The 27,164-nt window shown below is 47.3% G+C and overlaps 1 protein-coding gene across 1 annotated transcript; it reads left to right on the plus strand.

Moving 5' to 3' along the window:
- The first annotated feature begins 1,046 nt into the window (after positions 1-1,046).
- ASB1 (ankyrin repeat and SOCS box containing 1) lies at positions 1,047-27,164 on the plus strand. Its single transcript, XM_002813049.6, has 5 exons — positions 1,047-1,758; positions 8,196-8,337; positions 10,346-10,648; positions 19,343-19,728; positions 21,390-27,164. Exons 1-5 carry the CDS (start codon positions 1,710-1,712, stop codon positions 21,515-21,517), a joined length of 1,008 nt encoding a protein of 335 aa, XP_002813095.1. The 5' UTR covers positions 1,047-1,709; the 3' UTR covers positions 21,518-27,164.

The raw sequence follows: 27,164 nt of genomic DNA on the forward strand, positions 1-27,164 counted from the left end.
AAAATTCTTTAAAACAATTGTGGTAAAATATATAGAACATAAAACTTAATCTTCTTTAAATGCACAGTTCAGTACTGTTAATGCACAATTCATTGTTATGCGACCAGTCTCCAAAACTTTTTCATCTTCCTCAACTGAAGCTCTGTCCCCATTAAAAACTAACTCCTCATTCCCCACTCCCCCAGCCCTTGGCAACCCCCATTCCACTCCACGATTTCACTGCTCCAGGGACCTCAAATAATTGGAATCACACAGTACTGTATTTGTCTTTTTGTGACTGGCTTATCTCACTCAGCATAACGTCTTCAAGGTCATCCGTGTTGTGACGTGTGTCAAGATTCCCTTCCTTTCTAAGGCTGAGTATGATTCCACTGTATAGATGGACGGCATTTCCTTTCTAAGGCTGAGTACTATTCCATTGTATGGATGGACGGCGTTTCGTTTATCCATTCATCCATCCAACAACACGTGAGTCGGCTTCAGGCTTCGGAGTTGCTGAAGCTCCGAGTTCGGGATGTGCAGCTGTGGTGGAGCCAGGGGCTAGGCACACCCCTGGCTCCTGGCCTAGCAGCGTCATCATCGGAGTCAACTGTCCCTCATGCCAGTGGTGCTCTCTGCTGTTATCAAGACCAAACACCACTGCAGGAAGTACCCCCACTCCCGCCTCCAACCCCCACAGGGCCTGCCAGGTCGGCCCCCAGTGGGCCCACCCGGTGCATCTGGGCCACCCAGGGCCAGCCTCAGCAGGGGCACTCGCGGGGCTGCGCCTGCGGCTTCCCTTACTCCAGTCTGGAATGTTGTACACACGGATGGGCCAGCAGCTCACGCCCACGACTGCTAGGGTCTCCGGACTCCCTCATCAGCCTCCTGCTGTGCTGTGTACAAATCCTCCTCCTGCATGAGGCCCCGCGGTCTAACTCAGCAGGGGAGAATGGGAGGAGCCAAGGGAATCCGTGCTGAAGGACCAACACCAATACTCATGGTGGGACGACGCTGCGATATTTGAAGTTGTGAGTGTGCAAGAAATGTTACTCGTTTGTTCACGAATGCATTCATTTATTCAATGAACTTCGTGTCAGCCACTGGCTGTCATCAGTTACGGACCTGATTGTGGGCTTCATGGAAGGGATTTGGGGGAGCATTCATCTAAAACCACAGCACGCTGCGACGCTCAGCCCTGCAGTGGGCCCTCACCAGTCCCCGCGCCTCCGAATCCACCCTCCCGGGGCTGCTCGTGGCTAGTGGGGGCACCTGCTGGGATCAAGCCAGCCCGGCGGAGGCCCAGGTCCCGCCCGCCACGGCCCTCGGGGCCCCGCCCACATCTGGCAGAAGCCACGCCCCGTCCATGGGGGTGGGGACGGCCCGCCCGACCGAAATTCCCAGGCTGCTGCCTCGGGCAACACGCTTTCCGACTCCTTGGCTTCTTATGTGAGGAAACCACAGCGCGGCCGGCATCCCGATAGTCGGTTACTCGCGAAGTTCTCGCCGGACGAAGGGACCAGCCAGCACCCGGCTAGGCAGCGAGGCCGGAAGCGGAGGCGCGGCCCCTGCGCGGCCCCGGAAACCAGTGAGGCCGGCGCGCGCCCGCCGGAAGCCGCGACCCCGACGCGCCCCCCTCGCCCTTGGCGCCGGAAGTGGTCGCGGGCCGTTCTGTTTCCTGCCCGAGGGGCGTGCGCCGGCCCGGGGCGGCCGCGGAGGCCGAAGCATCCATGGCGGAGGGCGGCAGCCCAGACGGGCGGGCAGGGCCGGGCTCCGCAGGTAACGTGCGCGCGGCCGCTGGGCCGCGGGGCGTGTGGGGATAGCGGAGGGCTGGCTCCGGCGTCCCTGCCGAGGCCCTGCGTCCTCGTCCCGGGCTGGCCGGGTCCACGGGGCAGCCAGGGAGCCCTGCCCCGCAGGCTGGGGGTCGGGTTCAGCGCGGCTGGCAGTGCTGGGCGACCCCACCACGGACGCGCTGCCCGCTCCTCGGCCTCGAGTGCAGTCCCCGAGCTAGATTTTCTTTCCGGTGGAACTTGCTCGTAACTTCCTTCGCGTAAGCCGATACAGATTTGATATGACCCAACCGCAAAAGTAGGACGTGGGTCACCTTCCATCTCTGAGAGCACGGATCAGGAAAGCTAGCCAGAGGGTAGCCCTAGGGAGGGCAGGCACTTTTTCACCATTCTGCCGCCACGGCGCGTCCGGTGGTACAGCGGGGCAGCCTTCCCACCCACCACAGGCACAGACCAGGGACAACGGGGACGCCGTCTCCAGCGAGCTCGTCAGTGACACATGTCCAGGGGCCTTTGGCCCACCAGCAAAGGAGGCAGATAGAAAGGCTCACACCCACTTTCCAAAATAACTATCCTACTTAGGGTCTCCACCTTGAAGTGTCCCTACCATGCAGATGTGAAGGAAGCGGTCAGGACAGGTTCCCGTTTCCCGGTGGTGTGGTGGGAGTTGCTTCTTGCTGGATTTCTGAGCTTGCCATTCGCGCCAGTAGTTTCATGTGTTCTGGGCTTTCTTTACATGCCTATATTTTTCTTTGGAGGGGTTCCTCTCCTTAGTAATAAACCAATACATTTCTTAAAAATCTCAGAAGATTGACTTGGAGACTGGTGCAGATAGGCTTTTCCATCCATCCCTCCCTCTGCACCTCCTTCCAATCATTTAACAGACTTGTATTGAAGACCTGCTGTTGGCTAGATCCAGCGGAGGATACTGCAGTGAACAGAACAAGCCAGACAAAGCATCTACCATCCTGGGCTTTGGTTGGCGTTGACTTTGACTTCAGAGACAGCCAGGACCTTAGGGTCTAGGATATCATCTCATGTGAGAGTGAGAGACGGAATGATAGGTGTTCCGTGGGAAAAAGAGGACCAACAGCTACTTCCCAGTATAAAGAGGGGTCCTGGGGAATAAACACTGGCCTTGTCTGCTGCACAGGTCTCCTTTTTTTTTTTTTTTTTGAGACGGAGTTTCGCTCTCGTTGCCCAGGGTGGAGTGCAGTGGCGTGATGTCGGCCCACTGCAGCCTCCGCCTCCCGGGTTCAAGCGATTCTCCGGCCTCAGCCTCCCTAGTAGCTGGGATTACAGGTGCTGGCCATCATGCCCGGCTAATTTTTGTATTTTGGTAGAGACGGGGTTTCACCATATTGGCCAGGCTGATACCGAACTCTAGACCTCAGGTGATCTGCCCGCCTCTGCCTCCCAAAGTGCCAGGATTACAGGCGGCAGCCACCACACTTGGCTGAGGGCTCCTTTTTATATCCTCATGCACTGCTGTTTTGTTATTCAGTGTATTTCGGCCTCGGGTAGAGGGGCAACAGATTTTCAGTTGAAGCCTAAGTGCTATCCTGGGGCAGTTGTGTTGTCATTGGAGTAGTTGATCAGCAAAACACAAACTTGAAGTTGCTTTTGAATCTGGAGCTGGGAAAAGATTCTGAGTCTGCTTTGAGCAGGGCCAGGAATGGATAGCACAGAGGCCAGCAGAGGGGGCCCAGAAGAGGGCTCAGCAAAAGTCCTGTGGCCGCCATTTACCTGTTGGTTATTGCCCTACACCTGAATCTTTCCCACTCCGACTTTGAACTTTTTCACCCTATAGTAACCGCAACTGTGGAGTAATTACAGGGGAGGATAGTTACTGAAGGAAGACTGGGGTGGTGGCTTAAAGAGCTGTTTATGTCGGCTTGTTGATCTGTGGCGGGTCTGGTTGTGGGATCAGCATGAGCAACTCAATGGACTGTCAAACCCTGCAGAGCCCGGACACTTACTCATCACCCCCGTTTCACCTGTGGTTGAGTCTCATGTATAGTAGTACTCAAAAGAGATTCATTTTAATATAAAAAACAATGTCAGCATCTGGAAAGAGCCCCCGTATGGAGCGGGTGCTTTATACGTGCCTCTCTGTTCCATACTAGGACAGCATGGCAGAGCAGGGACTTGAATCCAAGCAGTCTGAGTTTTTGCTCTTTACTTAACACACGAATCTGTGTAACTATTTTTACAAAACTCTTAAATCTTCAGGAGTTTATTTTGGGTTATGATGTGAGGTGAATAACTCAATTATTTTCTAATGAGTATCTAATTGTACAAATGCCATTTGTTGAATACTGTTTTCCATTCTCGCTGATTGTGATGCTGGTTTATCACATTCAGGCATACCTTGGGGATTGTGTGTTCAGTTCCAGAACACTGTAATAAAGTGAATACTGCAGTAAACCAAATCACATGAAATTTTTGGTTTCCCAGTGCATATATGTTATGTTTACAAGGTACTGTGGTCTATTAAGAGTGTAATAGGCCAGGTGCGGTGGCTCACGGCTGTAGTCCCAGCACTTTGGGAGGCCGAGGCAGGCGGATCACGAGGTTAGGAGATCGAGATCATCCTGGCTAACATGGTGAAACCCCTTCTCTACTAAAAATACACACACACAAAAATTAGCTGGGTGTGGTGGCGGGTGCCTGTAGTCCCAGCTACTTGGGAGGCTGAGGCAGGAGAATGGTGTGAACCCGGGAGGCGGATCTTACAGTGAGCCGAGATCACGCCACTGCGCTCCAGCCTGGGCCACAGAGTGAGACTCCATCTCAAAAAAAAAAAAAAAAAAAAAGACAAAAAAACTAGTACAATAATACCATTATGTCTAAAAATGTACACATTTTAATTTAAAAATACTTTATTGCTGAAAAATGCTAACCATCATCTGAGCTCTCAGTGATTTACAATCTTTTTGCTGGTGGAGGGTCTTGCTCCAGTATTGATGGCTCCTGACTTATCGGGGGCTATGGTAATTCTTAGATGACAATGAAGTTTGCCGTATCGTCTGGCTCTTCCTTTGATGAGATTTCTCTGTAGCATGAGGCGTTGTTTGATGGCATTTTACCCGCAGTAGCGCTTCTTTAAAAATTGGAGTCAGTCTTCTCTAACCCTGCTGCTGCTTTATCAACTAAGTGTATGTGGCCTTCTAAATCCTTTGTTGTCATTATGACAGTGTTCACAGCATCTTCACCAGGAGTGGATTTCATCTCAAGAAACTGCTTTCTTTGCTCATCCATTCAAGTTTGATCATGAGATTGCAGCAGTTCAGTCACATCTTCAGGCTGTAAATCTAGTTCTTTTGTGATTTCCACTGCATCTGCAGTTACTTCCTCTATTTAAGTCTTGAGCCCCTCAAAGTCGTCCATGCGGGTTGGAATCAACTTCTTTCAAACTCCTTTTGATATTTTGACCTCCTCCCATGAATCACAAATGTTCTAAATGACATCTAGATTGGTGAATCCTTTCCAGAAGGCTTTCAGTTCATTTTTGCCCAGATCCATCAGAGGAACCACTACCTATGGCAGCAATAGCCTGACACAATGTATTAAATGATGATAACACGTGAAAGACAGAATGACTCTTTGATCCATTGGCTGCGGAATGGCTGTGTTCACAGGCATGAAAACAGCATGAATCTTGTGCATCTCCATGAGAGCTCTTGGGTGACTAGGCACATTGTCAGCGAGCAGTACTATTTTGAAAGGAATCTTCTGAGCAGTAGGTCTCAACAGTGGGCTGAAAATATTTACTAACCATGCTGTGAACAGATGTGCTGCCACCTGGGCTTTGTTGATCCATTTATAGTGCACAGGCAGGAGTTTTGGAATGGTGAATGAACACTGACTTCCACTTAAAGTCACCAGCTGCGTTAGCCCCTAACAAGAGTCAGCTTGTCCTTTCAAGCTTTGATGCTAGGCATTGACTTCTCTCTAGCTATGAAAGTCCTAGATGGCATCTTTTTTTCCAATAGAAGACTGTTTCTTCTACATTGAAAATCTGTTGTTTAGTATAGCCACCTTCATCAATTATCTTAGCCGTGTCCTCTGGATAACTTGCTGCAGCGTCCACATCAGCACTTGCTGCTTCACTTTGTACTTTTGTGTGATGGAGATGGCTTCTTTAAACCTCGTGAACCAACCTCTGCTACCTTCACACTTTGCTTCTGCACCTTCCTCAGCTCTCTCAGGCTTCATAGAATTGGAGAGAGTTAGGGCCTTGCTCTGGATTAGGCTTTGGCCTAAGGGAATGTTGTGGCTGGTTTAATGTATCTCCAGACTACTCAGATTTCCTCTGTATCAGCAATGTTTGTTTTGATTTCTTATCAATTGTATGTTTACAGGGGTAGCACTTTTAATTTCCCTCAAGCTCTTTTTCCTTTGCATTCACAACTTGGCTGTTTGGCACAAGAGGCCTATCTTTGAACCTTTCTCAGCTTTCCACATGCCTTTCTCATTAAAATTAATCATTTCCAGCTTTTAATTTAAAGTGAGAGATGTGTGACTGTTTCTTTAACTTGAACACTCAGGAGCTGTTGTAGGGTTATTAATTAGCCTAATTTCAATATTGTGTCTGGGGAACAGGGAGGCCTGAGGAGAGAGTGGGAGCAGCTGGTTGGTGGAGCAGTCAGAATACAGACCACGTTGATGGATTAAGTTCATTGTCTCATATGGCACAGTTTGTGGCACCCCAAAACAATTACAATAGTAACATCACAAATCACTCATCACCATAACAGTTAAAATAATAATGAAAAGGTTTGAAATACTGCAAGAATTACCAGATTGTGACCCAGAAGACACAAAATGGACACATCCTGTTGGACAAATAGCTCCAAAAGACTTGCTTAGCACAGGATTGCCACAAACCTTCAATTTGTAAAAAAATACAATTACCTGTGAAGCTTCATAAAGTGAAATGCGAAATGAAGGCTGCCGGTATTAAGTTGTTTTTACTGAGATCTTTCTGGGCGGCTGATGGCTTGATTTTCTTTTTTATTCTGATGAGTGTTCTGTTACCTAGTAGGGTAGGTCTTTTCTCTGTACACTTACTAAAAACCAAAAAAGTTCTTCTCCCTTATATTTTAAAATAAACTTTAGAATATTTTTTGTGACATCTGATAACAAAACCCCAAAGAAATGGGTTGCACTTTATTTAAAATTCCTTGAATATTGAATCTTTTAATCTAAGTACTTGGTGTTTTTTCTGCTTATTCTGTTCTTTTGTATTGTCTTGGAGTTTTATAGTCTTCATTAAATGGGCTGGATTTATATTTATGTACATGTGTTTTTAACCTTCGTTTTTATTGAGGTGGGACTTCTCTATGGTCAAGTGCACCTGTCTGAGGAGTTTCTTAGGCAGGCCTCCATGTGGCCATTGCCCAGGGCAGCGTGGTCGGGAGTCACCCGTGTAGCAGATAGCAGCATTTGCTCAGCCGTTGGATTTTGCTGTATGTCTTTTTTGTAGTGAAGGAGATGACTGTGTTCTCCTTCATAGTTTCCCAGTATTAAGATATTCCCAAATACCAGTACTAAGATATTTGCTACGTTCTTTGGTACAGTATTGGTTCAATCTGCTGATATTTTCTTTTCTTTTCTTTTTTTTTTTTTTTGAGACCGAGTCTCACTCTGTCGCCAGGCTGTGGAGTGCAGTGGCGCGATCTTGGCTTACTGCAACATCTGCCTCTGGGTTCAAGCAATTCTTCTGCCTCAGCCTACCGAGTAGCTGGGACTACAGGTGCGCGGCACCACGCCCAGCTAATTTTTTGTATTTTCAGTAGAGATGGGGTTTCATCATGTTGGCCAGGATGGTTTTGATCTCTTGACCTCATGATCTGCCCGCCTCGGCCTCTCAAAGTTCTGGGATTACAAGCGTGAGCCACCTCACCCGGCTCAATCTGCTAATATTTTCTTTAGGATCTTGCATCCGTATTCTTCAGGTTTGGCTTATCAGTGGATTCTTTGACACAATATTGATTCAATCTGCTGATATTTTCTTTAGGATCTTGCTTCTTTATTCTTCGCTAGGTTTGGCTTATAGTTCCTGGGCCCCATCAACTTTTAAAAAATTATTCTTGTCAGCGTTGGTGTCAGGAGTGTGCTAGTTTAATAAGGGAAGGTTTCTACCACTTTCTGTGATTTATTTCTTTTGTTTTTACAGACAGAGTCTTGCTGTGTTGCCCAGGCTGGTCTTGAACTCCTGGCCTCAAGTGATCCTCGTGTCTCAGCCATCTGAGTAGCTGGGATTATAGGCGTGCCACCATGCCCAGCTCGTGATTTATTTCTTGAGCATTTGAAGGTGCCCCGTAGCTGGGAGAGGGAAGGCTCGCTGCAGATGGCACCCCCCTTTTGGTTAGTCTTGGCAGGGCCTCCCTGAGCTAACAGGAGCCCCTCTCTTCAGTGCAGGTCGTAATCTGAAGGAGTGGCTGAGGGAGCAATTTTGTGATCATCCGCTGGAGCACTGTGAGGACACGAGGCTCCATGATGCAGCCTACGTCGGGGACCTCCAGACCCTCAGGAGCCTACTGCAAGAGGAGAGCTACCGGAGGTGAGCGGCGCTGCCCGGGGCTGGTCCGGGTACTCGGGCCCTGAAGGTCTGCATGAAGCTGAGCCCCACAGTCCCTGTGCAGATGAAGACCTTAATGTTGGGAGGAATGTGTTCCAGTTTTAGAGGACGGGGATAAAGGAGACTGAGGCAGCATGGTCAGAGTTGTAGGAGATAGCCAGACAGTGTGGGCAGGGAGACCTGAGTTCAGGTCCTGTTCTGCCATTGACCTTAGTGTTTTCTGGCAACTTCTGGCCTTCTGTGGGCCTCGGCCTCCTGATGTCACTCCTGAAGGTACCACTGTTTCCCTCTTCGGTGGCGGCCCCGCCCCATCTTGGGTTTCTCGTGGCTCTTGATTGCAGGCGCTTCTGTGCATTCACCCTGCTTCCCCACCTTCCCTGGTGCCCTTTCCTCTAGCTTCTCAGTCCCTCAGTCATCTGCCCCCGGGACCTGGGCCTCAGCCTTAGGCCGTTTTACCTCATCAGCCTTCTCCTTTCTGTTCCCCTCATCAGTGGTCCCCTGTCCTGGCCTTGCCAAACTCTGCCTGTCCCCACAAAATGGCTCCAGCCCTTCCTTTGCAGCAAGTGATGCTTGCGCTTCCCTCTCCCTGCTCAGGACGCCTGGGGGAGCAGAGTCTGCCTGCTCTCTGGAGTGTTCTCTGATTGTTCTGCGGGTCTAAGGTTGCAGTCCCAGCTAGAGCTTAAACTCAGCAGCAGCCAGGAACTATCCATGCTGCTGTTGTGTTTCCACTTTCCCTTCAGGACCCAAATGCCAGTGCGGTGGTAGAAGCAATGCCTACATGTTGGCGCCGAGACTAATGCCACAACTTTTCTTTGCATAGTTCCCAAGAAAAGGATTTCTAACAGTACAGGAATGTATTTCTTCATTTCCTTCTAGTGTCTTAGCAGTATTTCATCAGAACAGATATCAGTATTTAAAAGAAAAATATCAGAAAGGACTGTCATAGGAAGACAGATGGATTACGCACAGATATTTAAAGTGGGTAACTCAAGCCCAAAGAAAACCTTAATTCAACTTGCAGATGTAACAGAATGAAATAGAGTTCGGTGAGGTCTCAGCCCAAGTCTTTCCATATTGCATTTCCCAACACCGTTTCTCCTCCTTCTCTTACTCAGGCTCAGGGCATCTCTGGTTCTTTACATTTTCCCATTGCTATTTACTTCTTTGGTGATGAGTTCCTGGAGTGCTCCTCGATTTTCCTGGGCAGTCAGATCCTAGGCTCGGAGGAGCCCCGAGGGCTGGCTTGGGAGCTGCTTCCGCTGCATGTTCCTGGGCCCTGGTTTGGTGCTCTGGGCCCCTGAGCTTTGTTCTTAGTGACACTGGGAGCTCGCTGTGAACCTGTTGCGGTCGCTGCCTTGCTGGGTCGGTGGGTGGGGCAGGCAGTTGCAGTCTGATTGTGACATCTGCCGAGAGCTGAGTCTGGACAGGTTCCTCTGCTGCTCTTGGCCAGGGGTGTAGCCCCTGTGCCACCTTAGTGATTCCTTCAGGCCATCATTTGTGCAGTGTTAGAGGTTGGGGGCCTACATAGTCACCTAGTCCTGGTGAGGATGCTGAGGCCTAGAGAGGCCCAGCCTCAAGCCTTCACAGATGGTAACTGGGGAAGAGCAGCCTAGGGGCTCTTACCCACACTCCGGGGCGAGTGCGCTGTTCATTCGGCACTGCCTCCCAGGCAGACCCTTCCCACCTTTGTAGAGGAAGGCACTTCGGATGGCAGTCAGGAAATCTAAGAACTAGAGATCTTAGTTTTGGTGCTGATCATTTTGCAGGTGCCTTGAGTTACCTGTCTCTGGAATGGGGCTCGTAATGCCTGCTCTGCCATGCCCAGGTCCCGCAGGGGAAAGGTGTGAGAGCATTTCAGAAGGCAGAGCCCAGGTGGAGGCGTTATTAACCAGAGGGGGACCGTGTCCATGCTGCCAGGGTGAGGGGGGCAGTGCAGCCCGTCTCTGTCCTGTGGCTGCCTCTCATGAGCCCCCTTGTGTTCTTCCTGCAGCCGCATCAACGAGAAGTCTGTCTGGTGCTGTGGCTGGCTCCCCTGCACACCGTTGCGAATTGCGGCCACTGCAGGCCATGGGAACTGTGTGGACTTCCTCATCCGGAAGGGGGCCGAGGTGGATCTGGTGGATGTGAAAGGACAGACGGCCCTGTATGTGGCTGTGGTGAACGGGCATCTAGAGAGTACCCAGATTCTTCTCGAAGCTGGCGCAGACCCCAATGGAAGCCGGCACCATCGCAGCACCCCCGTCTACCATGCCTCTCGCGTGGGCCGGGCCGACATCCTGAAGGCCCTCATCAGGCCAGTACTGTGGAGCTCGCCTGGCTCCTGCAGCCGCTTTATTTTTCTTCTCTGTATTTGCAGTTTTTCTGTGTTTAGAATTCGGCTCTTTAGATGACTCGCCTGTTTTGTTGGCCTTTGTAAAGAGCTGCCTCTTGGCTTTATCAGGTCTCTTTGTTTTTCAGCTTACCTGTTCCTTTATATCTACTTTTATCTTTTTCTAATTTTTAGTTTTTTTTCCCTTTTGAGTTGATTGCTTATTCATTTTTTCTTAAGAATGCAAACTTGCAACGTTAATTTACCTTTTACTATAGTTTTGACCATCCTCTCTAAGCTTTTTCCTTATTATTTAAATAGCTCCAATTGAAGTTGATTTCCTCTTTGTTCTTAGAGTTATGGAAGATAAGGTTTTAATAATGCTTTTTGTTGTATTATGCTCAGATAATATGGACCAGATAGTTTTCATTTTGGGGATTCTTTGAAGTAAAAAAATTATTATTATTATTTTTGTTTAGTTTTTGAGATGGGGTCTTACTTTGTTGCCCAGGCTTGAGTGCTGTGGTGTGATCATAGCTCACTGCAGCCTCAAACTCCTGGGCTCAAGTGACCCTCCTGCCTTAGCCTCCTTAGTAGCTGACACTACAGGTGTGCACCACAGTGCTGGCTTCTTATTATTTTTTAATGTCAGACTACATTGTTGTGAATGATTGAAACAAGTACATGACCATGGGTGTTTTGTTTACATATTATACTTTGTTAGGTTAGCGCTCTCTTTTTTTTTTTTTTTTTTTTTTTTTTTTACATTTTTGTCATTGGATCTGCCAGAAATTTAAAGAATTCTGTTAGTCTCTGATCACGTTTGTGATTTTGCCATTTTTTCCCCTTGTACTTTGAATAGGTTTTGCTTTGAAAATTTTGATGCTAATTGAGCTCATAAAAGTTCCTGCTTACATATTATGCTGTATCAAAACAAGTGTACTATTAGTTTTATTTAAGGCCCATTTACATGGCATTATGTAATATTTAGTTTTAATCCTAAGGAGTTTCAGTAGTTCTATTTGTGCTTGTGTAGAACTATTTGTCTAGGAGTTTTTGCTTTTTAATACAGTGAACATTATTGCTATAGCTGATGTTAGGGTCTGTTTCTGTTATCTTTCTGTTTTGTAACTATTTCCATGTGATATCTTTTCTTCTTATATGTTGTTTTTTGCTTTCCTCTTCCATTATACTAGGTTTACAGTCTTATTTTATTTTATTTTTTTTGAGACAGAGTCTTGCAGTGTTGCCCAGGCTGGAGTGCAGTGGCGCAATCTTGGCTCACTGCAACCTCCGCCTCCAGGGTTCAAGCAGTTCTCCTTCCTTAGCCTCCTGAGTAGCTGGGACTACAGGTGCCCGCCACCATGGCCGGCTAATTTTTGTATTTTTGGTAGAGATGGGGTTTCACCGTGTCAGCCAGGATGGTCTCGATCTTCTGACCTCGTGATCTACCCGCCTCGGCCTCCCAAAGTGCTGGGATTACAGGCGTGAGCCACAGTGCCTGGCCTACAGTCTTATTTTAATCATACTAATGGTTGCCTTTTTTTTCTTTTTGAACCAGATTGTTTTGATTTTTCATGTTTCTAGTGACTTCTTTCCAGCAAAGATGCTTTTTTCCCTCTTTTACTCTGGAGACCAAATTGCTCTGCGTTTGGACAGGGTGCAGTTTAGGTAGCTGGTTCTCAGGGAAATTTTTCTGTATTGAAAAGGATTAGGTAAGCGTTCTGTTGTTATAGGCTGCAGCCAGGGTGGCTCTGATGAGCAGGGACCTGGGATTCCCTTTACCCAGCACAGAATATGGTCTTTAAATTAGGTACTGAGAATATGTTTTTCCTGTTGAAGGATTTTATAAATTAAATAGCTACACAATTGGCTTTTGGGAGGATAAAGAAATGAGAGTGGTAAGGTTGTTATGTTAGAGGGTGATAAAGCTGCAAGGCTTTTTCCCTCTTTTTAAGGATTTCTAACCTGATTATCTAAGCTACCTCAGTCCCTTGTCTTTGCACCTTGGAGAATGTAAGCTATTAATTTGGAAATGCTTTTGAGTAGGATTAATCAGTGAAATTCCATGTTGGTTCCAGAAATCCCTTTGGGTATTTCAGTCAGTTCATGATGCACAACTGCTTTGAGTTATCTGCAGGCTGCCCGAGAAGTACATATACAGATGCCCTTCTTTTTTTGAGACGGAGTCTCACCCTGTCGTCCAGGCTGGAGTGCAGTGGTGCTATCTCGGTTCACTGCAATCTCCGCCTCCAGGGTTCACACCATTCTCCTGCCTCAGCCTCCCAAGTAGCTGGGACTACAGGCACCCGCCACCATGTCCAGCTATTTTTTTGTATTTTTAGTTGAGACAGGGTTTCACCATGTTAGCCAGGATAGTCTCGATCTCCTGACCTTGTGATCCGCCGCCTTGGCCTCCCAAAGTGCTGGGATTATGGGCGTGAGCCACCGCGCCCAGCCACAGATGCCCTTCTTGCGAAAATGTTACTAAGACATCTTACTCCCTCACTGGAGCACAGGACAGTACTTTCACAGGGTGGTACCAAGAACATATATTATTCTATTAAAAAGTTTTCTATATTCTAAATTCCAAGATAATTGACTTTTGGATAGTAGAGTGATATGGTTAAGTTACTGAACAGTGATGTTATCTGGAAATAACTTAGCTTCTGCCTTCCCTGTGCCAGTTCCCCCTTAGGGCTCTCATCTTTCACTGTTGCAATTTTCTGTTCCTCTGTAAGTCACCTCCATTTTGTTATTTGCAAATTCACTAGATATGTATTGCTCATATTTTAGAAAAAAGGTACAGAGTGGTATTTATGTGCAAAAGTTATATTGATTTATTGAGTTCTCCCAGTGGTTCCTTGCCAGTGATATTAAAAGCAATAGAGGAATTTGGAAAATATTCAGGATTAAAATTAACTGGATCTCATCCAGTATATTTTTATGAGTGGATGAAGGGCTATCTTTCCCACAGCTCAGCTAATACCAGATTGTCATATTGCCCAAAATTACAAATGTTTTGGAAGATTTTCCCCAAGAATAAGCAGAAAAAAACCATCACTGCTTGAGATCTAGTTTTCCTTTGCTTAATTGGTTGGGTGTATGAAATGAAATATCAATTTCTTGTTCGCTCTGTGTTTTAGAATGCTTCGCCTGTCACTCCTAGAATGTCTTGGAGAGTGGGTGATGTTTGTGTTTGTAGTGGAAGTTCATTGTCACGTGAGCGTGTTGGTTGGAGAGTGGGTGGTGTTTGTGTTTGTAGTGGAAGCTTCATTGTCATGTGAGCGTGTTGGTCCATGTGCTGGTCCTCAGGCCTGTGCTTCCTGAAAGCAGCAGTTTTGGTTCCACCCAGGATGGTGCTGAGGAGACTGTTAGAAAGCGTGGTTGCTGGCCTTACCTGTTGGCGAGTGCTGTGATTGCGGCACGAAAGGTGACGCAGTTCTGTCCTCCCTGCACCCTGCGTGTTCTGGTCCCGTCATCGCTGCTCCCCACATATTGCCCTTTCCTATTACAAATGTAATACTTTGGTGGTGACGAATCTTGTGAGACATTGCGGGACTGTGTGGGCTGATGAAAGCTCAAGAAAACAGGTGCCAACTCTAATGTTGACTCAGATTAGAGTCGTGTCATGCGTTTTGAGCAGGAATCGCGAAGGGGGGTTGTGTTTGCATTCCCCTCCTATCAGGCTGCATGTGATCGCAGTGTGTCCATTATTGCCGATACTCACTTCGGTTGTTTGATTAAGGTGGTGCCTGCCATGTTTCGCTCCCGTAAAGCTATTCCTTTTCTCTCTGTAAGTAGTATTTTGAGGAGAGGTGCTTTACAAACATGTATATGTCCTGTTCATCTCAGATTTTTAATTTGTTCATTTATTTATTTGTTAGTATAGACTCATGGTTTCTGATATTATCCAGTGATATTATCCAATGAGTTATAATTCATTATTATTGTTACTTATTTTGATATTCGTATTGTCTCAGTTTGGCTACTGATAGCTGCTTCAAGCCATCTCTGTCCTTTTGACATGACCTTAATCATTCTGTGAGCAGCTCCTCACTTTCTCCTGTAACAAGATATTCTCGGCTCATCTTGCACTTTGACTGCCTCAGTCCTGGAATAAGTCATTTCTCCTAGGAGTCCTGGTTTCTTTTAGTGAAGAATGGTGTGCAGAAACCTACATTTGGACACTAGGAGTGCCTGTTGCTTTTGGGATATCACTGTTTTCACGCCTTCTTATTGGACCAAGCTAAGGTTGTATGTACATTCCACATTTCTGTTTATATTTCTTTATATACATTGACAGGAGTTCACCCGGCTACCTTTAATCCAGGCTCACGACACAAGTTTTATCCTAGTTTTCTGCCTTTCTGCATTTATTATTCGCCTTTCACCAGTGAGAAACCTGGTTCCCCTGCCCTCCACATACTCCTGTGTTGTCCGTGTTGTACCCTGTGTGGCACCAGCCAGCCTCCTTTTGCTGCCTCTTCCCATACGTGGCTCCTGACCTGTTTGGGCTCTCACCTCTCATGCCAGGTGGCCTTCTCACCTTGTCAGGACTCTGACTCTGAGCCAGGGCCCCCTCATTGACTGATCCCTGTTCAGAGTAAAAATGATTGGTAGTTTGCACTTGGCCTGGAAGAACCCTAAACGTCTGATAGAGAGCCATATATTTGGTCATCTCTGAGTACAGTGACAAGGACAAGTAAAGTAAATGGAGTCATTTAGAGATTGGCTTTGGTGGAGAATGAGGCTTCTAAGTCAGGTGGCTCCTGCACCTGCCCTATGTGAGATTTGTTTCCTCCCATCAGGCTGTCAGTGGGGATTAGGAGGGGCAGCCTAGGGATTACCTCACTCATGGCTGTGTGCATGCCCACGTGGAGAGCTGTGTGACGCTGCCCTGCTGACAAGCTGTGCGTCCTGGCCTGGGGCCTTCCAGGTGAACGTGACGCTGGGAGTGGTCTGTGCTAATCATGGGAGTCTGGATGTTTAGTGTGCCTGAAAAGAAAGATGTCCTAGTGGGCTGCGCATCATGGCGCCAGCTGGATACCTGATTGAGTTCATGTGTTTCTTTTTGCTTTCAATTTTTTTTTTTTTTTTGAGGTGGAGTCTCGCTCTGTTGCCCAGGCTAGAGAAGTGGCATGATCTCGGCTCACTGCAACCTCTGCCCCCTGGGTTCAAGCGATTCTCCTGCTTCAGTCTCCTGAGTAGCTGAGATTACAGGTGCCCGCCACCACGCTCAGCTAATTTTTGTATTTTTAGTAGAGACGGGGTTTTGCCACGTTGGTCAGGCTGGTCTCGAGCTCCTGATCTCCAGTGATCTGCCTGCTTCGGCCTCCCAAAGTGCTGGGATTACAGACATGAGCCACCACATCCTGCTGCTTTCAGTTTTTAAGGATTGCTTTTTACTTAATTTTGTTTGACAACATAAAAAATTTGCGTGGTTCCAAAGTCAAATTATAAAACAAGGTATAATTTTTTTTTTTTTTTTTTTTTTGAGACAGTCTCGCTGTGTTGCCCAGGCTGTGATGCAGTGGCACAATCTTGGCTCCCTGCAGCCTCCACCTCCTGGGTTCAAGTGATTCTCATGCCTCAGCCTCCCAAGTAGCTGGGACTGCAGGTATATGCTATGACGCTCAGCTCATTTTTTTTTTTTTTTTGTATTTTTATTAGAGACTGGGTTTTGCCGTGTTGGCCAGGCTGATCTCGAACTCCTGGCCTCAAGTGATCTGCCTGCCTTGGCCTCCTGAAGCGTTGGGATTACAGGCATGAGCCACCGCGCTTGGCCAAGGTATAAATTTTTGGAAATCTAGCTTGTATCCTTGTCTCCTTGATCCTGTTCTCTCCCTCCCCAGTAGATAACCATTTAAAAAGTTCCATGGTTTACCATAAGCACACTGCACCCTCCTCCCCCATAGAAACAGTAGTGGACTGTACACTTTCACTGTGCTGCTTTCCCTCCCGCTTCCTGTGCTCGGAGGCTGTTTCGGAGCAGTGTACAGTGACCCCCTCACTCCTTTTCAGAGCTGCACAGGGAGGCGTTGTGCGGATAAGCTGCAGTTCATTCAGCCAGTCCCCTGTCAGTGGACACGTGGGTGGTTTGCTGTCTCCAGCTGTTATGGATAGTGCTTTAATGAATTGCCTTGTGCATCTTTCCGTAGTTTTGCGGATGTATTTTGGAAATAGATCCCGAGCAGTGTGATTGATGGGTCAAAGGGTAAATGCATATGTAATTTTGCTAGCGATTGACAGATTGACCCCTCCACAGGGGGAAAGTTCACTTTTCATTGCTCAAACAATGAATGAGATTTCCTGTTTCCTAAAAGCCTGGTCAATAAATTTTTGGATTTTTCCCAATCTGATAGGTGAGAAGTGATATCTCAGAATAGTTTTAATTTGCATTTCTGTTCCGGGTGAGGCTGAGTGTCTTTTCATGTGGCTAAGAGCCATTTGTAGCTGTCCATCTCTCTAATTTTTTTTTTTTTTGAGATGAAGTCTCGCTCTGTTCCCCAGGCTGGAGTGCAGTACCATCTCAGCTCACTGCAACCTCCACCTCCCGGGTTGAAGCAATTCTGCCTCAGCCTCCTGAGTAGCTGGGATGACAGGTACACCCACACCCGGCTAATTTTTGTATTTTTAGTAGAGATGGGGTTTCGTCATGTTGGCCAGGCTGGTCTTGAACTCCTGACCTCAGATGATCCACCCGCCTTGGCCTCCTAAAGTGCTGGGATTACAGGTGTGAGCCACCATGCCCCGCCCCATCGCTCTAATTTTTCTGTAGGGCTATTGATCTTTTTCTTTTAGAAGCTCTTTATATGTTAAGGGTATTAACTCTTCATAACATTTTTCCCCAATTTTTCATTGCTTGCTTTACTTTTGCTTATGTTGTTTTGTCATGCTTATGCTATGCAAGAGTTTTTCTTTTAAAAATTTTCATGTTAAAGACATTTTATTTGTGGATTTTGTGTCAGAATTAGGCAAATTTTACTTAGAGGTTTTTTTCTAGTTTTTGCATGATTTCATATTTTACGTTTTAAGTTATGGTCAGTTTGGAATTTATTCCGGTATGTGCTATGGTGAATGGATATACTTTTACCTTTTTCCATATGGATGTCCTGTTACCCCAAAAAACACTTAGTAAAACATCTGCACCCTCCCTTGTTTGAGATACTGCCTTTATCATATATGAAATTTCCATATGCAATTTGGCCCATTTCAGGATTTTCTGTAAAGTTCCATCATTCTGTCAATTTTGTTCACATACCAATGCCACAGTTTTATTTTTAGCCTTTATAATAAACTTCACTTATGGTGTGGCTACCTCCCACCACCCTCTTCTTGCTTGACTTTTTCATCTTCTTTGATCTTACAGATGAACTTTATATATCAACTAATGTAGCTCCACGGATGCTATTTTTATTTATTTATGTTTGTAATCAACTTATTTAGTTCTAGTAATGACATTTTCATTTATAAAATAAATTTAGGGAGAATTATCTTCTTGATGTTGAGTCTTAATCAGTACTGTGCTATGTCTTTCCATTCTCTTAGGTCTACTTTTGTTGACTTTAAGTAGTAGTTTATCATTTTCGTTATGCAAATTTTGGACATTTATTATTAAGTTTATGCTTAGATATGTCATAGTAAAATTTATTTTGCTATCGTAAATGGAATTTTCCCTTCTACTTTTTATATGAAGCCTATTGGTTTGACAACCTGCTACTTCAGTAAGTTCTCTCATTGCGTGTTAGTTGTTTTTCCATATTATATAGGGCTTTTCAGACACATTGTATCCTCTGAAAATAGGAAATTTTTACCTCTTATTTTCCAACTTTATGCATTTAATTTCTTTTTCTTACCTGATTGCACAGGGTACCTTTAACACCAGTGTTCAATAGGAGGCTGGAAAGCAGGAGTCTGTCTTGCTCCAGCTTTGGCCGGAGTGCTTCTAGCCTTTCCCTGTTAAATGAGATGCTGACTTCTGGCCTGAGGGAGTATGTTTTATCATGTTAAAGAAAAGCCGTCACTTTCTGTTTTATTGAACATTTTTAAACATGCATAGCTCTTGAGTTTTGTCATATGCCCACCTTTTTTTTTTTTTCTGCATCTGCAGAGATAACCAGAGGATTTTCCCCTCAGCCTCATTTTACAATGGATTGTATTAATAGAGTTTCTAATATTGGAGTTAGCTGTGCATTCTTGGGATGACTCCCATGAGGTCATGGTATATTGCTTTCTTAATATACTTAAGGATTCTCTTTGGCTAAAATTTTATTGAAGATTTAAAAGTTGATACTCCTAAATGAAATTAGCTGGTAGTTTTTCTTATGCTTTGGCCCTTGTCGGGTTTTGGGGTTATTGTGCCAGTTTCATCAGATGAATTTGTAAGTTTCTCTTCTTTTTCTTTGCTCTGAAATAGTTTAAATAGCCTTGGGATTATTGGACCTTTAAAGGTTCGAAGGACTTCCCTTAGGAATTTTTCTGTGTGCGGGGATTCCAAGTTCTTTCCTGCTACCTTATCTTGCTGGACGTAATGAAGCTATCTGATCTGTGGAGTCTCCTACAGCACCTGGTGTCACTGAGTCAAGGCCTTCTGCTTGGGGTGGCTGTGGGATCTGTGGGATGTGTGGGCTGTGGTCAGTCCCCTGCACGGTCTGACTTTCCCTTTCTTCCCTGCAGGTATGGGGCTGATGTTGACGTGAACCACCACCTGACTCCTGATGTCCAGCCCCGATTCTCCCGGCGGCTCACCTCCTTGGTGGTCTGCCCCTTGTACATCAGTGCAGCCTACCACAACCTCCAGTGCTTCCGGCTGCTCCTCCTGGCTGGCGCGAACCCTGACTTCAACTGCAATGGTCCTGTCAACACACAAGGATTCTACAGGGGCTCCCCTGGGTGCGTCATGGATGCTGTTCTGCGCCACGGCTGTGAGGCAGCCTTCGTGAGCCTGCTGGTAGAATTTGGAGCCAACCTGAATCTAGTGAAGTGGGAATCGCTGGGCCCAGAGTCTAGAGGAAGAAGAAAGGTGGACCCTGAGGCCTTGCAGGTCTTTAAAGAGGCCAGAAGTAAGTAGCTTGAGTTCAGCTCTGACTTGTGGGCTGGGTTGATTGAACGAATCAAGATGTAGCAATAAACAAAAAACAAAAACTTCCACCTGAGCACTTGGCCAAAATCTTCAGTTAGCACTTGCAGTTTTCCAGATGGTTGTTCAGATTGATCTTCTCTTTTTAAATTCCTGAATACCAAGAACTGATATCAGGGAATCTCTAAAAGTACATGTGTGTTGTCAGAACTCCTAGAATTATGCTCTCTCTCTCTCTCCTTTTTTTTTTTTTTTTAATATTCAGACAGAGTCTGGCTCTGTCACCCAGGCTGGAGTACAGTGGCGCAATCATGGCTCCCTGTAGCCATGACCTCCTGGGCTCATGCAGTCCTCCCACCTCAGCCTCCCAAGTAGCTGGGACTGTAGGCGCACACCATGCCCAGCTAATTTTTGTGTTTTGTAGAGATGAGGTTTTGCTGTGTTGCCCAGGCTTGTGTTGAACTCCTGGGCTCAAGTGATCTGCCCTCCTCAGCCTCCCAAAGTGCTGGGATTACAGGCACGAGCCACTGCCCTGTCCTAGAATTATATTCTCTTTATCCTTTTGCTCTGACCTGTGGCCCCAGATTCTTATAAACAATGACTTCTTTTATGCCAGGTTTTTAAATGAGCCCTTAAAACAAATTGCAAGCAGGGCTTTCTAGGGTTCCTTACTCTCCTTTCTTCAATTCCACTCAAGTATCGCTACTTTGGATTGTGGGATAAGCCTAAATTTTGTAACAATAAAGTTCCTAGTCTGCTTATTTATGAAGAAAGATTTTGTTAACGATTAATGCATCAATAGCACTAGAGATTGGAATTGATCCATAGCTTGGTCTTGTTATCCGAGGCTCTCTGGGATTCAGACATTGACCTCATGTGTCGTCTTTAACCTCCTGCCCACATGTCACCCCCTCCCACCACTCCCAGTCTGGGTCTTGAGACATCCAAGTTGATAACCTCTTCCTTCTCCCTGCCTCTCGAAGGACTTTACATTCATTGTGTTTTTGTTACTGGATTTCCGTAAACCAGTTCATTAAAGCATGCTCCTGTGTAGCCTTCCCACAAATAGTTAATGAATGGTCAGCTGGGAGCTATACTGATAGAAGCAGCAGCTTGCGTTCAGGACTGTTCCACTCCTCAGCTTCCTCGCTAATCGAGACAGAACTTGGCCGTGCTCTTTTCATTGGGGGCAGAGTCATCAGCCTGTGCCCCTCAAGCACTGCTCGGCCTGTGTTCCCCAGGCACTGGTGGAGCTTCAGGGATTGATTAAGGGAAGAGGCTGACAGAGGCTGGGCGTCCGCAGCCCGCACCTGCTGGGGCCTTCAGTGGTCCACTCTGATTTCTTTCTCTAGTGCATTAAACATGGTCGAGTTGTGATCCAGGGAGCAGATGCCCTGGGTTAACGAGGCTGGAAAGGTTTCACTCCTTCCTGCGACAGAAGGAGCGGATAATAAGACCTTCCTCCCTGGGGCCTGCTCTCCTCATCCATCAGGAAAAGCCATCACTTCGTGTTTCTCTGAGCATTTTGAAGTTGGTAGTGAGCATTTGTGCACTTCTGGCTGCCAGTCCCAGCTGCCTTTTCTCTCTATAACTGGGATAGAATGAACCTTCCTCTATCCCTCTCTTTCTTCCCACGGCCTTCAGGTGTTCCCAGAACCTTGCTGTGTCTGTGCCGTGTGGCTGTGAGAAGAGCTCTTGGCAAATACCGGCTTCATCTGATTCCTTCGCTGCCTCTGCCAGACCCCATAAAGAAGTTTCTACTTCATGAGTAGACTTCAAGTGCCGCGGTTGATTCCAGCGAGGGAGAAGGTGATCTGCAGAGAGGTGGACACCGAGCCCTGAGTGCTGTGCTGCTGGTGGTCTCCTGATGGCTGTTGCTGCAGAAGATGTCCTCATGGACTGTCATTGCTCCTCAGGTGCCTGGGCCGCTGAACAGTCCTTGGGTCATTGTCAGCTGAGAGGCTCATACTAAAGTTATTATTGTTTTTTTCAAGTTCTCTGTTCTGGATTTTCAGTTGCATATTAATGTAATGGGCCATGGGATATGTACATGTAGGGGCTGAGGTTGGAGGCCTACTAATTTCCCTGTAGGGAAGACTCCTAGCACTTCTGGAACTGTGCTTCTCTTTATTTTTCTACTTCTCAATTTGATGGTTCGATTAAAGCCTTCTAGTATCTCAATGAAAAGGGAGTTTTTAAGCAAAATAGAGGACAGAAATGCAGTTCATGAACTTGCTGGTTTGTTTTCCCTGCTCCTGGGGTAACACATGCACTTGTCATACATGCCCCTTCCTTGCCCCTTCAGTATTCTCTCTTTGCGGTGGAGGTCTCATAGTGAGTGTCTTCACTCAAGGGTGGTTTCCTGGCTGCACGGCACCTGTTCCAATACCTACTGTGCCTCTCATCAGATGTCATGATTTTTCTGCCACTTCACCTTAGGGAGCTTCCAGTGATTGATTTTAGGAGGCCCACACCAAACTCCCCAGGAAATGACTGCCTTCCTTGGGACCAAGGACCGTTCCAACAGCATTCACTGCCAGTTCTAATAGGCGAGGAAAATGCCCAAGGCGCTGTCTTCTATCCCCCACACATACCAGAAAGTGAAAAATGCAGCGAGTCCTCTGGGTGGTTCTGAGCCTCCAGGTGCATGCTGTCCAGTGGACAGAACATCTGGTGGTTGGTTGATTGCTCTCTTTTGTCTTGGTCGCTGCTTCTAGAATCTACGCAAGGGGATAGCAGTGAGGTCAGAAGTCTTTCCCGGGAGAGAGATGGCCTGGGTTATCATTGCTGATAGCTTTGGCTGCGTGGGTTGGGCTTCCCCTCACCCAGGGCTGCACAGCCAGGTGTTGAGGGTCACCAGCAGGTGGGCTGGTGGCTGCAGCCTCAGAGCCCTCCCAGGTTGCTGCTGTTTCCAGTGAATCACATTTCGTCATTTGAAGCCCATGAGGACCATTATGTGGATCCATGGTGATTCTAGACTTCAGATATATTTAGGAAGGAGCAGATTTCAAATCTGTGTTTAGATTTTCTGTCAGAAATCCAATTTGTAAAAATTGAACAATGATACCGTTTTATTTACTTAGTAGCATCACTGTGTGTCTTAGCAGGCAGGCAATGTCTGGCCATTATTACGTTCTACAGCCAGAGGATAGAATTCTATACCCCCAACCCCCTGTGTCACAAATGGGCTCTGTGTGGGTCACCCCAGCTGACCCATGTATATGCAGATGCAGTTCCAAAGGGAAGAACAGTCCTCGGGTGATTCAGAGGGGAAAATGCAATCCGGGAGGCGTTTCCTCAGCTGAGGTGACACTGTTAGAAGCTGTGATGGTTGTGTAAATGTGGGCTGTGTGCTGTTCCCGAGGGGAGTTTGGGATTGGGTCCCGCTGAAGCCAGGAGGGTCTTCCCAAGATAGGAAAGGAACTGCAGGTGGTGAGCGGCTGGGGAGGGCCAGGACAGCCGGGGCCGGGTGCTGCAGGGGCTTCAGCCCGAGAGAGGGAGTAGGCGTGTTCTTTGTGGTACCAAAGTGGGACTAGGACAAAAATTGGGCTGTGGTTGGGGCAGGAGCTATGGGGAGTTAAGGAATGATGATGATGGAAGTTGGAGCCACCACAGTGGACTGGGCCTTGTCACTGGAGGTCGTAGGCAGTGGCTCATCACCCTGGTAGGGCTGATAGGGGCTTTCAGGGAGGCTGGTTAGCTCCCTGCACTCTGGCTCTTTACTGGCTTACTGTTTAGCTCCTCCCACCTCAAGTCTCTTCTTCCTGCCACCCTTTGGGCTCAGAGGAGGGTGGCTCAGAGGAGGGAGCCATGTTGTAGACACATGACATGCTCTGTGTCTGCTCTACTGAGTACTTTCTGCAGGGGCCTGTTAAGGACGAGGCCTCCCCAGCTCTGCCCGGTGCAGGAAGTGGCTCAGTTCTTGAACCTTTTGGGAAGCGGCACCTGGGAATGCTGCCTCGTGGGAGTCCCATGCATGAGTGCGGTGGTGTGACCTTCAGGCTGCACAGAGGCAAGGACCCAGATGTGGCAGCATGGGCGTCATGTTCCTTTGCACAGCCCAGGGCCTGTTTCGGAGGGACCAGGTCACTGCCTCTGGTCTCTCTAGGAGGAGTGGACTGAATGGATCCTTGCAGAGAAGACTCACCCAGACCTGGCCAGGGAATGATGTGTCTGGGGAGGGAATGAGCTGGAGGAGGGGGCCTCTCACGGCCCTTCTCTGGCCTGGCTGGCCTGCAGGTGTCTAGGGTTTCAGCTTTTCATTTGCAGAGGACATGTTCAACTTCCTCTCTGTTCAAGCCAGCCTTTGCCAATTTTTTCAGAATCCAATCAATTTGGAGGTTTGGTGTCTTGTTTCATAGCTGTCAAATATGAATCTGAAAACAGGGTGGGTAGCTAAGGTCATTCCTCCTGGGTTTTAGTGACACTCCCTTCACTAAAGCTCCCTTTTTTTTCTGTTGGCAAGGACAGGTTACAGAATAGGAAGAGTAGCACTTTCCACCTAAGCACTTTAGGAATCACCTTCCTAAGCCCTGGGGCGCCCAAGTCCCATGGGGCAGGGAAACGTGGTCCTCAGTGAGGCTGCTGCCTGGCTGGCCCGGAGTCCTCCCTAGGAGAGGGGCTCGATGGGCTGGGGGAAGGAGCCTGAAGGTTGCCCCTGGTTGCATCCCAGAAGCATCTGACTGTCACCACTGCCAGGGCAGCTGCTGGCTGTGGAACAGTCCTGGGCCCTGGGCCTTGGCTGCTATCAACAGATGGGCTGGGCTGGGCCGTAGTGGGGTGGGGTACAACGTTGATAACTGAGAATTCAGCTTTGGAGTCCTGGGTGAGGGGTTTTAGATAAACCCATCAATATCACCCACATTCTGTGACTCTTTGCATCACTCGCATTATTTATTTATTTATTTTTTTATATTCTGCCTTCTTCCAGAAAAGTGTTTAAGGCAACAATGCTTGTTTTTTGGTGTTTTCTTTTGACATTTGAAAATTTAGTACATTGTTAAAATGTACTTGTTAAACAGGTAATTTTAAAGAGAAGAAACAATTGTTTTTAGTAAGTTTTCTTTTTCCTTTTTCAATGAATCGATTCTTCAAATGAAAAGTTCTTGAGAGAAAGAGAGGAAGATACAGCAGACATAGGACCGAGCCAAGGAAGAGTCTGCCTGAGAGAGACGCTTGGCCTGTGCTTTGCTGCCATCCGTGCGGCCTTGGCCAAGTCCCTGTTAACAGAGGCGGCTCCACTTCAGACAGGGACAAGGCTTCCTGCTGTGCCTTTCTGGCAGGGTTTTGTGGGGTCACATGGGAAGCAATGTGTTACGCAAGCAGTCTCCATGTGCGTGTAAACTGCTGTCGTGGTGACTTGTCCCTCTTCTTAGTGGAAACGCATTTGAGATGGTGACAGGGCTGGATGAACCTGTGACCCTGGGAGATCCGGGCTGGACTGTGGACCCCGATGGGCCAGAGTCCTTGTGGCCCACAGCATAGCACTGGGGACAGAGCGCTCTATGCAGGTGAGGCATATGAGAACAACATGGTAAATAATTGATGAAGTCACATTTGTTCAACTTAAAGGATTGTTTTTTATTCTGAAGTTATTTTCTTCCTTATTTAGATGATAAAATTTCCTTTTATGTAATGAAGGTAAAAGTAGAGGGCAATATTTTTGCTTTTTGAAATGCTCTTGGTTGCAAAACAAAATGTTGGTTGCTGTTTGTCGGCCCCAGAATTTCTTCTTAAGTTCTCCTGTCTCTGAAATCCCGAAGTCAGGGAACCACAGTCTTGCTGTGGTGCATGTTTACGTATTGGTGAGAAATTCCTCTTGGGTTCTTGGACAGCCTGTACACTGGCAGACAGCACTGCAGCATTTCCACTACTCATGGCCAAGAACGAGTTTGGAGATCGCTGCGTGCGGTTTTAGGAAGTGCAAACACCCGTGGTGATGGGCCTCTGGCCACCTCTGGATCCATGGGACATACAGGAAGCTGGTGTGGCCTTCTCGGTGAGGACTGCCCCTTAACCTGGGCACTGGGAGCCTGTGGCCCCCCTCTATGTTGGTGAAGACACCAGTGTGGGTCTTCTGGCTCTGGGGCTACAGCTTCTGCCTCCTCACCTGGCCGTCGGTACTCGGCAAGCAGGCCTGGCCTCCAGGGGCCTGGATCCCCGCTGGCTGGGATTGGCCTCCTGGAAGTACCTGTTTGGGCCATGTGACCTCCTTTCTCACTTACGCCTCACTCCCCTCCTCCTGCTTCAAACCCGAATCTCTCAGTGTGGAATGAAACAGTTTAGATGCATACATGATGCACGTTGGTGGGATTCACATCCCAGGAGAATTCCACGGAGAGGAATGTGCAGATTTTGAAGTGCACAGTGATGTGTGGAATAAATACTATACATTCTCAGCAGACAGTGGGATGGAGAAGTGAGTGGGGGCAGGAGGGGGATTTCTGTTGCCTTCACATGTCATTGCTCAGTGCCTGGAATGCAGGCGAGTCTCTCTTTTTTATGTTGCTTTGATTTCAAGATCTCTTAGATATACTAGGTAGTGTATGAATGTGCATAAATCCTGTTTGAGAATGGTGTTTATGAAGAAGCTGTTTCGTGTGTACAGTTGCTGCTGTAATTTAGCCGGCAGTGCCCTGCCCTGCTCTGCAGTGTCTGCACAGCTCCCACTGCTTCTCTTTGCTGTTGGGCGTGTGAGGCATGACTTGGAGGGGGGCCTGGTGCCTGGGGACCTGCTGAAGAGAATGCTCACCAGCCCTCTGTTTCCCTTTCTGCTTTGGTAATCAACACGTGTTTGCCTGCAGTGGCCGGGACCGTGACTGTTTCTGCCCTTGTGCCTAGTTAAGAGCCTTCAGAAGCATAATGAACATTTTTGATATGCTGTTGTAACTTCAGTAAACGCTTTATTTCCCTCTAACTGCCCCCAAATGCCTTAATTTTGTTTATTTCAACAGGTGGAAGTGTTGGTCGTGTGAACTCTTGGTATTTGCATTTCAAGAAGGGAGTTCTTTTTTCTTTCTTCTTTCTATGGAACGTTTCAAGTGATTGGGTAGAAAAGAAGGGCTCTGAAGCAGGAGTTTTCACCTGTTCTGAGGGAACTTGGGGCTCCAGGGACATACCCCAAATGTTGCCCAGGTTGAAACTCCCTGACAGCCTGTTTTACGTAGTGGCTTGTGGTTTCCAGTTTGAAGAGAGTTGTGCCCCTAAAAGTGTTTGAAACCTGTGGCTTTGAAGCAAGGTGCCATTGTCCCCACAGTGTTCCGTGGGGTGGGGGGTGATGGAGACTGTGGGCCAGCCTGTTGTTTTCGGCCCCCATTGTTACATGGGACCTGTTTTGACGGTGGGAGGGTGAGATGTGAAGATTTGGGATGAACCTGGAATGAACGAACTAAATAAAGACATGCATCCATCTGTCAGCGA

This window comes from Pongo abelii, chromosome 11, assembly GCF_028885655.2.
Source record: "Pongo abelii isolate AG06213 chromosome 11, NHGRI_mPonAbe1-v2.0_pri, whole genome shotgun sequence".
NCBI lineage: Eukaryota > Metazoa > Chordata > Mammalia > Primates > Hominidae > Pongo > Pongo abelii.